The 13,422-nt window shown below is 45.9% G+C and overlaps 1 protein-coding gene across 1 annotated transcript in view; it reads right to left on the bottom strand.

The window, feature by feature from the left end:
* RAB3GAP2 (RAB3 GTPase activating non-catalytic protein subunit 2) overlaps positions 1-13,422 on the bottom strand; it is a 2,371,691-nt gene that overhangs the window by 514,830 nt on the left and 1,843,439 nt on the right. Inside the window, exon 28 of the mRNA XM_069608591.1 lies at positions 3,538-3,608. Coding sequence (XP_069464692.1) covers positions 3,538-3,608 — 71 coding nt within the window. The remainder of the gene's footprint in view (positions 1-3,537; positions 3,609-13,422) is intronic.

Genomic DNA, 13,422 nt, shown 5'->3' on the forward strand with positions numbered 1-13,422 from the left:
GCGGTGCAATGATACCCTGCTGAGGGATCGAGTGTTTAGGGACTTCATGGGGAAGGAGATACGGGTGTACTTCGAAACCAATGACAATGGGGAGACGACGATGGCAACGGTATGGGGGGCAGCCAAGGCCACTTTCAGGGGGCTATTGATCACCGAGGGGTCATGTAAAAAGAGGGAAAGAGGCCTCATCGAAAACAGGATAGGCAAAGAATTGAGAATGCTACGTTCACAGTTGACCCAGCAGGACGCAGATAAGGTTGGGCTCCTGGGGGAGATGAGGGACAAGAGACAGGAACTTCATACGACTCGGATAGGGGAGGTGGTAAAGAAGATGAGACATACCCGGCAGAGATACTATGAAAAGGGGGACAAGGTGGGGAATCTCCTGGCGAGTAGGGTCAGGGGGGTGCAGGGAGGAAAGGAGAATAGAAGGGGTAAGGGACGCTGGTGGATGTATCGTGAAAGGGGCCAGGACATTGCGACATGCTTTGTTAATTATTATAGGGAACTGTACTCCAACCTGGCGGAGCCAGAAGAGGGGGCAGATTGTTAATACCTGGCTGAGAGCAGTCTCCCAAAGCTCACAGGGGCAGAAAGAGAGGTTCTGGAGGGGGAGATAACCCAGGAGGTGGTCTTGGGGGTCATCCAGAGACTGAAAACAGGGAAAGCCCAGTGGGATGACTTCTTGAGAGCATATTTTTATAAATAATACAAAGCCCCATTGGCGACACTCTTGGCCAGGCTGTTCAACTCTATAGTGGGGGGGGGGGGTAATACAATACCACTGACGTTTCTCCAGGCCCTCATAGCAGTGATCCCGAAGCCAGGGTAAGACCAAGCCAACTGTGCCTCGTATAGACCTATTTCCCAACTCAACGTTGACGCCAAGAATTTCGCTAGAGTCCTTGCATCGCGTTTGGAATCTTGCCTCCCTCGTTTGGTCCACCCTGACCAGGCAGGCTTTGTACTTCACAGGCAAGGAGCGGATAATATGCGAAAGAAGCTCCATGTCCTCAGCACCCCAGCGGCAAAGGAGGAATGGGTACTTCTGTTGGCCCTCAATCCCAAGAAGGCATTTGATCGGGTGAGCTGGTCTTTTATAGGAGAGGTCTTTGCGACTCTTTGGATGGGCCCAAGGTGGATCGGATGGATGACCGCCTTGTACTCCAACCCGACGGCCAAGGTGGTGGTCAACGGGATGGAATCGCAGGTGTTCCCCCTACGGAACGGCACACGCCATGGGTGTCAACTGTCCCTGTTAATCTATGCATTGCTCATGGAACCATGGGCAGTGGCAGTCGGGGACAACGAGGAGATCAGATGGATAATGGTAGGGGGAGTTCACTGTAAGATTAGTCCCTTTGCTGACAATGCCCTGCCCTACTTTACCAGACCGTCCCAATCGGTTCCCCTCTTGCTGAGCAGTTTGGAGGAATACAGGAGGCTATCATGGTTCAAAGTCAACCTGGGAAAGTCTGTGGCATTCACGACGGGGAGACTGTCGGACAGGGAGAGGGAATACATTGGGGGGTTACTGTTTAAGATGCGGGAGGACACCTTTCGCTACCTGGGGGTCCAAGTCACACAGCGCTTTGAGGATCTTTTCCATAGAAAATTCCTTCCACTGTGGTCAACCTTAAAACGAGACATGGTGAGATGGTCGAGCTTGAAATTGTCATGCATGACATGTTTTAACTGCATAAAGATGGTGGCAGTTCCTGTTCCAGATGTTGCCTGTAGTGATCCCAGTGTCTTTCTTCGCTGAGGTAAAAGTGGCTATGTTGAGATTTCTCTGGGCAGGGACTAGACACAGGATAGCCTATAGGACGTTGATTCTCCCAAAAGACAAAGGGGGAATGGGTTTTCCCGACCTGGCGACATACTTCAGGGCGACCCAACTGCGGGTCCTAGTGGACCACTTCGACCCACTCTCGGGTAAGCAATGGGTGGTGATGGACAACACGGTATTGGCCCCGGTTACACTGGACAAATGCCTGTGGGTCCCTAGAGCCCGTATTACGAGGAGGGTGCTGTGTCACCCGGTTCTGGAGGTTTTATGGTCATTATGGAGGGAGGGTGGAGATAACATATGGCTCACATCATGGCCATCGAGCCCTGAGCTGTATCTGGGCCCCTCACCGAGGGATGGGATTGAGGAACCATTGGCCTTCCAATCTTGGTATGAGGCTGGATTGAGTAGAGCAGGACAACTCTGGGAGGGGGACACCTTTATCTCCATGGGTAGTCTGGAGGAGGCCCTGGGACTTCATAAAATGTCCCCTTTTCGTTTTCTACAACTGAAAGGGGTTCTGACGCAGGACCGGTGGGGTGTAAATCTAAGGAGGGAACTGATGAGTTTCGAAAGCTATTTGATCACACAGAGAGGATCCAAGGGGCTCATAGCTGGACTGTATATGAGGATTCTGTTGGGGAATCCCAGGGAAACCCTCCCGCCCGGAATCGAAAATTACCCGAATGAAAGAGGGGTATGACCCACACTGCTGGAAGTGTCACCGGTAAAGAGGGGATTATATATACATATATATATATATGGTCGGGGTGCCAAAGGGTCCGGACATATTGGAGGGAGGTTCTGTCATGGATAAAAGGGTGGATGGGATTCAGAGGGAGTTCTCGCCATGGCTTCTACTTTTTGGGGTAGGCATAGAGGAGTAACCAATATCAGATCAGGGACACATGTTCCAGATCATGATTGTCGCTGCAAGATGCTGTCTAGCCCAACTATGGAAAAGCCTGAGATTGCCAGTGGAAAAGGAATGGGTCTTAAAGACCCAAGCCATTTATGAGATGGAATTCCTCACCCACCTCCTGGACGAGTCCAGGTCTGACATTGAAGGCGTGTGGCTCCCCTTCTTCGAGAAATATGGGTGGTGAGGAGGGTAGGGACAAGGAAGGGACAAGAAAGGGGGTTTGAGTCGGGGGGTGGGGGTCAGGGAGTGGTATGATGCTGATCTCAGGGGGGGGGTCTCCAATTCACAGATAGGCATGCCCTTGTGAGGCCTGATGGAAAAAGGGGTAGTATCCTTTGTTGGAACTTTGGTCATAAATGAAATTCGTTGCTGGGGAGGGGAAGTGGGCAGGTTCAAGTGTGCTGATTATATGAGAATGTTTTATTGTTGGCCTTTGTTGTTTCAATCAAAATGCAAATAAAGTTTGATTTTGAAAAAAAGGAATATAAAAACGTACATTTATATTTCATTTTTTTTAAAAATGCCATCTCTGCCTATGATTATCTTTTGAGTTCCAAAAAAGCATTCACAGACCTAATTTGTTGCACATCTATCACTTTCCAACTGCACACTAAAAACCCTGTTTCAGTGTATCAACCTTTTTGTATAAATGAATGATAGTGTATATTTATATATGCTTTATGGAATGCTAATATTGTAATCCAAATTAAATATTGATTGATTCACACAATATCTATCTCAAATAAACATAACTGTTCGTTTTCAATATTTTCTATTAAATTGTGATAGCATAGACATAGATTTAAAACATATTTCCCGTATTTACCTTGTCCATTAAATAGGCAGCAGCAGAAAACCTTTTCACAATAAACGTATTCCACATCATGAGTGAAATTCCTGAAAGAATTAACAAATGATGAGAAGAAATTCAATGTTTCTTACAAAAAAGAAGAGATCAGCCATTTCTTGACTTATACTGTAAGCTTCAGTTATGTGAACAGCAATACCGAACATAATGGCAATTTGAGATTATTTGTGTACACGAGCCAATGTTCACACTGTTGGAGCAAATGCCAAAGAATGACAAGAGGACAAGATGCCAGAGGACAAGATGGCATAATTACAGCAAGATCAAATGCTTGCTGTTAATCAGCCCAATTAAGAACTATTTTAAAGTCAGGAAATGCATGTGTTGTGACAGTGGCAGGCCTATTATGATTTTCGTGAACACCAGGATATACAATCTTTTCCAGCAGTAGCTCTCAAGTGCAAGTCAAGGTTACAAAACTGATGGCTAAGAGCAAGACTACATAGACATTATGGTCCCCCTTTCTGATGTGCACAGATGGCTTGAACAGTGAGGGAATGTAAGCAACCAAACATTCCACCCCCCTGTGTTATGATGCCCTGAGCAGTTTTATTTTTTTCCCCAATGGGTTTACCTGTCTTCCCACTCGTAAGTCCTCATCAGGGATACGAATACCGATTTTGCCTACTGAGAGACTGATGGGAGGAGACCCCTACGTCCATCAGTGTTAAGGTGCTCCAAGGCACCATGTTTCTCTTTTACGATTATCCTTGCACAGCTAAAAGTGTGGGCTCCACTGGTTTGTCGGTAGACTTTGTATGTTACCAATGGATTACAGTTTTCCGCGGCTAGAGGGACCCCCTGCACAATACCTCAGTATGAATCCAGCACAAAGTCCAAGGTCAGTCAATGCTTTTACTAGACAGTGAGTGGACACTAATGTTGGCTTAAATGGTCATGGATTCTGCCTGCCTAAGAAAGAGGGCTACAGTTGCCAATACCAGATACAACCTGTGAATGGTGGTGTCTGCATTCAAACCCAAATCCACGTTTGAAAGAAAGCAGCCTTGAAGAGACTGGATGGATCCTATGTGTCTGATAAAATGCAAGCAAGTGATTGGGAGCAGTTACACACTCAACCACCATATTCCTATGCAACCAAAGGGTCTACATGCTTACCATCTTAGCCCTTGGGATAAGTCCTGGAACACAGAAGAAGACAATTAACTGGCGACCATAAGGAAGCTCCGATTGTTCCTGCATTCTTCAAAGAACTATTCTGATGGTGAAGTGCTACGCAGCATCTGAGAACATCAAACTATCAACTTAAGAATGACCATTTCATGGTGCTCTTTCCCCATGACCAGGTGGCACCATCCAAATCTCAAACAACGAAATGTACTGTTTGGAAGGCTTGCTTCAACTGGTCACTGCACTGATCAAGAGTCGAGAACACATGCACCAAGATGCTCGGTAACAGTCTGCAGCTACATAGTTTAACCAAGGGTACAGAGGATGGGAAAACCAGAGACAGTGTCCTCATCTACCATTCAACACAAAACATGTGTTACCTTTGGTGCAAGTGCTGTGGGTCCAGCATTCTGCTGAGTTCATTTATATCCGTGTTCATCAATGCTGGGTCCACCTGCACTGTACCCATCACCAGAATGGAGGGTTGGCTGTACCGGAAAGAGCAGCATTTAAATTCAGTATAGAAAAACACTTGCCTGGGACTGTAAAAACCTGGAATCCAGAACTCTGTTGCCAGTGGAACCGACACGTACAGTGTCCACCATCTAATACAGAGTGTGCAATTTCTACAGTTCGTACCTGGACATCTTTGGATATACCCGACTCTACTTTTCGATTGCTAAACCACAGATACCAATGAGAAAGCCAATGAAAGCTGAAGTACTGTCAACTTGCTTAGACTAAGGAAGGTGAAAATACCCAAGTTGACTATAGTGCTAGAAAGTCCTAACATGTAATCTCAGAAATGTAAATGTTTAATTTTGCCAGTGGCATTTTACTTATTTACCACTTGCGGAATCCATGGCACTAAATACAGATTTTACTACCAAGTTGTCTACAGAGAACGGTATGGACAACAAAGCAGAATTTTATAAAAATCCATCAGTGTTTACAGAATGAGACCCCACATGTTTACTTTGAACAAAGCATATGAGGACCTCTTCCCTTTGTGATAGTCACACCACAATCAGTTATCCAGAAAATATTGCACATCTATGAAGTGAATCGCTCAGAAAGCTGGAGAGAAAGTCTCACTCAGTCAACATCTTAATACAGGCAATTAACAGGTGAAATGTAGGCAGGTAACTTCTACTGAGTGTTTGGAGCTGTATTTTCGTTACAAGTCTTTTTTTAAATCATTATTCTTTTGCAGATATGGATTATGCTGGGCCTTGACGAAAGATTGCTACTTGCTTAGGTGCCAATGGAGGCATGTATTGAATTGTTTAATATGGGTGTCGTGGATAGCAGTGAACCATATAGAACCTTGTAGACAGTTGTTAGGGAGAATTCTCTGTTTAGGCTGAATTTCCTAACCTAGTGAGTCCCCCAGCAGCTTTGCTGCATTTTTGGGGTTTAATTCTTTCTCCTGCCAAGAGTGAGACTCTTTTACCCTCACTCTTGGACATGATTTGAGTGTGTTTCTTTGACTCTAGATGTGTTTAATGGGCTATGGGGTCTTTTACTCCATAGGGCTTCATGTGTTTTTGTGATGTGTGTTACACAGCACCCTCAGTGCAGTAACACAGGGGGTGTCATAGTGACCCCCCCCCAGTATAGACTCCATACCCTGGGACTGACTACTGTCACCATTGACTTTACTAGTCTTGAATTCTGAACAGAACCAGTACAAACCATCATATTGTGGACGTACTGGCCGGGGCAATTCGATTGTTAGTCGAGGGGGCACGTCTCCGTCCCCCCTGATCGAGTTTTGGCTGGTGGCAGTGGATACTACTTTTTATATTCAACCGCGAATATTTCTCATTGGGATTTTCCCATTGTTCGAGGCTACTATCTTTATTTATTTTACGATAGCCTCGAACATACCGCAGGTTTATTTATTATTAAATCTCCGGTTGGTATTTTTTGCCAAAACTCGGTTCTAAAATGGCGTTTGTGTTCTCTTCTGTGACTCCAACCCAAGTCGAGCCCTTTGTTCCACTTTTTGGCGGGCTTCTCCACAGAAGCCTCCAAAGTGGTGCCACTCTGTCTGGGGTACTTAGGAGGGGTGGAGGGGGATTTAGGCACCCTGGACTGAGTTGCCTAGGCAACTCAAGTCGCACTCCGTCCTGATTGGCCCAAGTGGTGAGCCGGCCGGCTCACCACTTAGCATGTTTCAGTGACAGCTAGGCTGAGTGAATGGGGGTTTTCTGCATAAAAGCAGGGCTTTGGGGACTGGAACTTCAGAAGTCGCCACAGGACCTAAGAATCCGACGAGGGAGAAGCTGAGCCAAGCTGCTACGATGACACCACCGGTGGAGCCTTGCTGAACCGTCTCACCACTTTTCCCAACGACGGAGTAGATCTCCCGCCGGAGAGTCTTCTTCCTTTGACTGGTGGGGATAACCAGTTTCACCGTCTTTTCGCCTTCCCGACGCATCTCGTGGCCACCTTGCCTGTGCCAAGCACCCCGGCAACCGGAATACCACGTTTTACCACGACCACGAAATAAAGGGTAATACCTTTAACCAGAAAACTCTGCGGCTGGTCTCTTCCCTGGCAGTGCAACGACCTTCATCTTTCCTCCAAGTCGAGATCTTCTCTTCCTCTGGACGACGCCGAGACTTGCACCCGCTGCCAGGAACAACTGCCACCGCTGGAGGATCCTTCCCACTTAAGGTACCGTGTTCCGCCTGGCTTCCCTTGCCACTGACTGTACGGGGTAGATTTAGCCCCCGGCTTTCAAACCTGGGTTAGCCTGGGACACCCTGGCTAAACTTTTCTGAGCCTCTCTAAACTCTTTTCGAACTCTCTGCAAGACTTTCAAAGCCTAGTGTAACTGTGTGATCTTGGGCGCATTTGTGCTCTGCTCTCTCTAAGAGTGGGCCCAGCCTATGGACTTTGGCTCACCAGTGACTTTTGCTCTTCTGCCTTGCTAAAAGTGTTCCTAAATCTTAGAGTGGTGTATTTCCACATATTCTGGCTTTTTCCCTCCCTTTTTCATGAACTTATTGGAGTGCCATAGTTAAGCGCTCACCTCTGTCTGGAAATAAGTGGTTTTAACTAAGACTTGTCTGATAAGGAATAAGGGTTGTATATATCATAATAGTAACTGTGTTTAGAGTGATTTACAATAAGAGTGCTGGAGTGTTTCAAACAGTGTGTTTTTAAATAAATAATGATATAGTTTGATACCAAAGCTCTGGTCAGTGTTTGCTTGTGCTATTGTATCTGAGTGCCTATTGTATATACTTTGCATACTGCCTAACTCTTCTTGAGGGAAGTCTGACTGCTCAGCCACAGCTACCAGGTAAATCTGGGTGGTACAGACTGCTAACAAGTGGGTTTACTGCTAACACGTAGTCCTAAATCTTTTGCAGTGTTCCCAAAGGGAACTGCACAGGTTTCTGCCTAACACTGGTGTACATCGGTGGGATTTGTATTGAGTATACATTTTAGTGTGCTTTAGAATACCTTAGTGCAACTAAACACAAAGCTTAGCACTGAAAAAGTAATCTTCTAACCTGTTAATTATGGAAAGTTATAGTCAAGAGTCCCTTGCTACAAAAACTGCTGATTGTTTAAGAGTTCTCTGTAAGCATAAGAATCTCCTGACTAGAGGCAAGAACATGGAGCTAATAGAAAGGTTGTTAGCTAACCAAAGCCTGGATGATGGTTCAGAGGAACCTACCACTCCAGCAACTGTAGATAACAATATTGCGATTGAAACTGAACCAAATGTTGATGATCTTAAGGAAGAGTCAGAAGAGGAGGGTGAGGCTGCTGTGACTGTCCCCCCTAGGCCTCTGTCTGCTTTACCTGCTGTACCTACTTGACCTTTACCAGGTCCCACACTTAGTCCAACTTGAATTAGAGTTTAAAAAACGTAATACTCAGGCTGAACAAAGACACCAGGAACTGAACCAAGAACTAAGGCTAAGGGAAATGGAGCTCAAGCATGAGCTAGAAATGAAGAAATTGTCTGTTGAAAATGCTTCTCTCTCTGGCTCCACTAGAAGTTCCAGTCCTAAAAGACCCCGGATGCCTAAAGAATTGGTTGGTATGTATGAGCCTAAGTTGGATGTGTTGGATTGGTTGTCTCTGTTTGAATATAATCATGGGCTCCAGAACATCACAGGAAATGACTTACTCACCTGGTTGTTCTCTAGGCTTCCCCCTGTTGCAACTGATGTGGTAATGGAGTTGGGGGAGGAGGATAGGAAAGAGTATGAATGTGTGAAACTAGCTTTGATAGCTAGATTTGGGAAGACCCCTTCCCAGTATCCTAAGAGGTTTAGAACCCTCAAAAAGCACGATGGTACCCTTTGGGCTACCTGGGTGAGTGAAGGGTTGAAAAACTTAGAGGGATGGATTAAGGGTTACAAGGTGAACACTTATGAAAGTATGAAAAATCTTTTTATGTTGGAGTCAATTTATGATGCCTGCTCTCCTGAGCTCAGACAGCACTTGGCTGATTCAAAGGAATTAGATTCCAGAAAGCTAGCTAAGGCTGCTGACTTGTGGGTTGCCAACAGGGCCACTCACAAGGAGCCTGGGGTAACTCAGAAGAAGGATGAGGGGAAACAGCCTAAAAAGGACTCCAAAGAGAATTCTAATACTGCAAATTCCAAAGAGGGCCCCAAACAAAACCATAAGGGTAAGCCACAAGGGAAACCAACTCAGGCTAGTGTACCTTCTGGTGCAAAACCAGAAGGAGGTCAGAACAAGCCTCCATTCCAGCGAGCCTTTGGCTCATGCTATGTTTGTAAGGCCACTGACCATGTGAAAGGAGATCCCAGATGCAAAGGTGAACTTCCAGGGATCCAGCTTGCCTCCTTAGCCTTCGCTCCAGAAGAGGAAGTCCCAATGGCAAGTGGAAACTTTCTACTGCTGGCTGATGAACCCATTGGTGTCTCAGCCAGTGTTTCTTTAGTCTCTCTGGGGTTGTAGGAACAACAGAATTTAGATGTGTATAATTCTATCCCAGATAATACTAAAGAGTATTATAAAGACAGTGTCCAGGTGAATGGTCAGGAGACTCCTGCCATTAGGGACACTGGGGCCAGCATAACTGTGGTGGATGAATCATTTTTCAAGGCAGAAGATGTTGCTAAGGCACCCAAAATGCCTCACCAAGTTAGCTGGAGGGCCTGTGCAGATGTGTCCCCAGTTACCAGTTCTCATCCAGTGTGATGATATGGCTGTAAAGATACCTGTCAGTATACAATGTGAAGTACCAGGTAGGGTTCTGCTGGGTAATGACCTGAAAGCTCTTGGGAGTTGTGTCACATACCCCCAGACCTCCTAGTAAAAGATTACAGGAGCTCACAAAACCTGCAAGAGAGAAAACCCTGCGAGGGTTATCTCAGGAGATGATGACAGAGATCACTCCTCTCCCACTGGAGCAACTTACTGCAGTAACTACCAGATCAGGAGCAAAGGGGCAACCCAAGACTCCTAGGAAAAAGCCAGCAGCAAGCACTTCAGTGCTTCCAACAAGGACTTCCCCTAGGTTGTCCACAGTTACACCTGTAACTCCACCTGAGGCTGAGAGGGAGGTACAACCCTGTGTCACCCCTCTCTCTTTCTCTTCTCCCTTGGTTTACACACCCTAACCCAGGCGTTTGTGAATCCCAGTTAGTGCTATGTCTCGGTTACTCCTACTGACTGCTTCTTACTTTGGTCTACTGCTGTTCTCCCTAAGACAGTGACTAGTCTGATCTCCCTGAGGGACTTTCTAGCTATCCTTTCTCTAGCCCTGCTTAGTAATCTATAGGGATTTGAGGACAGTGCCTCACACTTGCTCTGTTGGAAACATTCTAGGCCAATCATGCTCAGTCTCACATCGCTCTTCTATTGCACCTCCCTCATCCCATTATTATTCCACTCTTCTCTTCTGTCCCTTTTCTGTTACATAGCCTTCCTTACTCCTTGCCTCCACCCTTTTGATCTTACCACCACTTCTCTTACTTGACTCCTACAGTTAGTGCTATACCCTTTCCTACTCCTCGTCTACTAGTGCTACTCCTCCCACCACTAGCGCTCCTCCTTTCCACCTCTACCGCACCTCCTCCCAATACTACCACTTTCCCACCTGTCACTCAGTCTTCTCGCATTCACTCTTTATACTGCATGTTCACTCATTCAATCATTCTTAACAAGTGCAGCTTTCCGCGGATCCAAAAAAAACACTCAAACTCCTCTACGGCCTCCTTGCAGCACATACCTACTCTGCTAAGTCTATCAATCATTAAAGAGTTATCGACTAAGTCGAAAGCAGCTGACGGGTCGAGCAGCAGAAGTAAAACAGTATGACCTTTATCAATAATCTTAATGATGTTGGATTTAAGATCTAACAGGGCTGTTTCCGTGCCATGTTTCGTGTGAAAACCAGACTGACCTGCACTCGAGATCAGGTGTTGCTCAATAAAATCATTATACTGACAATAAGCAATTTTATCAATCAGGAACTTGCGCTTCCAAAAAAGAGGTATTAACTATGTTTGTGACCCAGTGTAACAAAGGAGGAAGAAACGCCTGAAAAAGGGAAGCAGGAAAAACATCTCCTTGACACAGGGTAGGTTTCTTGGTTAAGATGAGACTTTGGATTTCCTTCTCAGATGGCTCTTTGAAGACAAAGAGATGTGAAAAAGTCGAGGGATCTCCTATCAGAAACAGCAGGTTTTTAAAGCAACACGACCCACTCAGCAATGGCTTTTCGATGAAGCACTAAAACAAAACAAAACAGGTGATGGCTGGAAGGTTTGGAATTAATCGTAACCTCTGGCATTGCTCTGGGCAACCCTCCAAGCCATTACAAAAGGGGAAAGACCATATGCAAATCAGGCTTGGTCCCATCCCAAAAGGGGCAGTCCAGCCTGAACGGCTTGGTCACATCACTTCTGCATGAGACCACAAGCATCCCCAAACGTGTTTCAGCCTTGTTGGGCCTCATCAGTGAGGAGGAGCTTCGGTCTCTAGGCCCAGCAGACACGGGGTCCCACGTCTGGGCGTTCGATGAAGCACAACTTTCCGCTAGAACTCCTCCTGAATATACTCATCTACCTCAATAGTAGCATTAACGGACCTGCCCTCCAATTCGTGGAGAATTAACAACAGTTCCTGTGAGCTAGACTTAGCTGCAAGAATTCTATTATTAAAATTAGCTTGTTTAGACTGAAAGTTGTCCATTTTGTAACTTTTTACAGCCTTTTTATATGCCACCAGGGAGCACTCGCAAGGATGTTTCCTCCAACTTCACTCATGAACGTGTTTATTTTTCCTGGAGAGCATCACTTCAGTATTAAACCAGTGATTTGGCTTACACGCTTTTTTTTTTTACCAAGATCGGAAATAGAGGTGCCAGGGTGTTAAAAGCAGGATTAGTAATACTTCTGAATTGCTGTAAAATCCTAAAGAGACGTGTCAGGTGCCAAATCAGCCAACTGAGGCAACACCACTGAAGCGAAGGAATCTTGAGTGACTTTCTGAAAATATTCCTAACAATTTTGTAGTTCTTTGCCTCCTGACAGGAGGGAAGTAGAGCTCCTAAAGAGACATGAAAAGAAAATGGTCAGACAGACCTGGGGCAGATATCAACACCAATTGGTGAGATACTCATGTTCCTGGTTAGAATTCAGTCGGTAATATTGCCCCCATTATGTGCAGCCGTTTTAAAGTGTTGAGTAAAACCAAATGCTTCTAAGAAGTCATGTAAAGAGGATGCATTCTTATCAAGTGGGTTGGCTGCCCACATATTAAAATCCCCCAATATAAGAAGACAAGAGGAGGATTTCAATGAAGCACCTCAAAGTCAGAGATATTATTAGGTGGCCTGTACAGTAGGAAAATACTCAAAGAAGATGTTGCGTCAACATTAATTTTCACCCTCAGGGGTTCACAGCCATCCAAATCAATAGGGGAAGTGCTTCGAATCCCCAGGGAGTTACTAAAAAGAAGAGAAACCCCCTCACACCTGGAGCCTAACTGGTCAGCTCCCAGGAGGCTAAAACCATCCGGTGTGGCAATGAGCAAAGCGTGAGTGCAGGAGTCTTGAAGCCAGGTCTCTGTGATACAAGCAGATCAACCTGTGATTCCAATATGAAGTCAGCAAGTTCTGCTACATGACAAACCAGCAAGCTGGTATTCAAAAGTGCAATTTGAAGTTAAATGATCGGCTAAAGGACATACAGAAGAGGTCGGAGACACGTCCCCAGATAGTTCACTATTTTGTAACAATGCCTCAGTGAGAGCGACAGCAGGTTTAGGTATAGTTAGTTGTAGATCATAAAGATTAGTATCAAAAGTGGTAGAGGGGAGACCATCGGGGGCGTGGACCAAGATGGGCATGTGAGTACATAGCTCTGCCATTTGCCGCCAATGTAGAGCATCAGAGGGGTTCCCCCTGTGCTTCCCAGGATCGATGGATCGCGGAAGGGCGCAGAGCTGGAAAGACGCCATGCTGCAGGGGACAGCCACCGCATCTCTCACCAGGGATGACCTCAAGGAGATTGTTCAAGAAATTAAGGCCATCCGGAATGACATCCAGGAGTCGATCTGTGATCGGTGGGGTAGGGTGGACAAGCATGAGGACAAAATGGTGGCGATGGAGAACAACCACTTGAAGGTAGACCTACAGGACATGAAATATGAAGCACGATTCACGGATTTAGCGACCCGGGAGGAGGAAACTCTGTTGAAACTGGACAA

This window comes from Ambystoma mexicanum, chromosome 4q, assembly GCF_040938575.1.
Source record: "Ambystoma mexicanum isolate Mex_15411 chromosome 4q, UKY_AmexF1_1, whole genome shotgun sequence".
In the NCBI taxonomy this organism is placed as follows: domain Eukaryota; kingdom Metazoa; phylum Chordata; class Amphibia; order Caudata; family Ambystomatidae; genus Ambystoma; species Ambystoma mexicanum.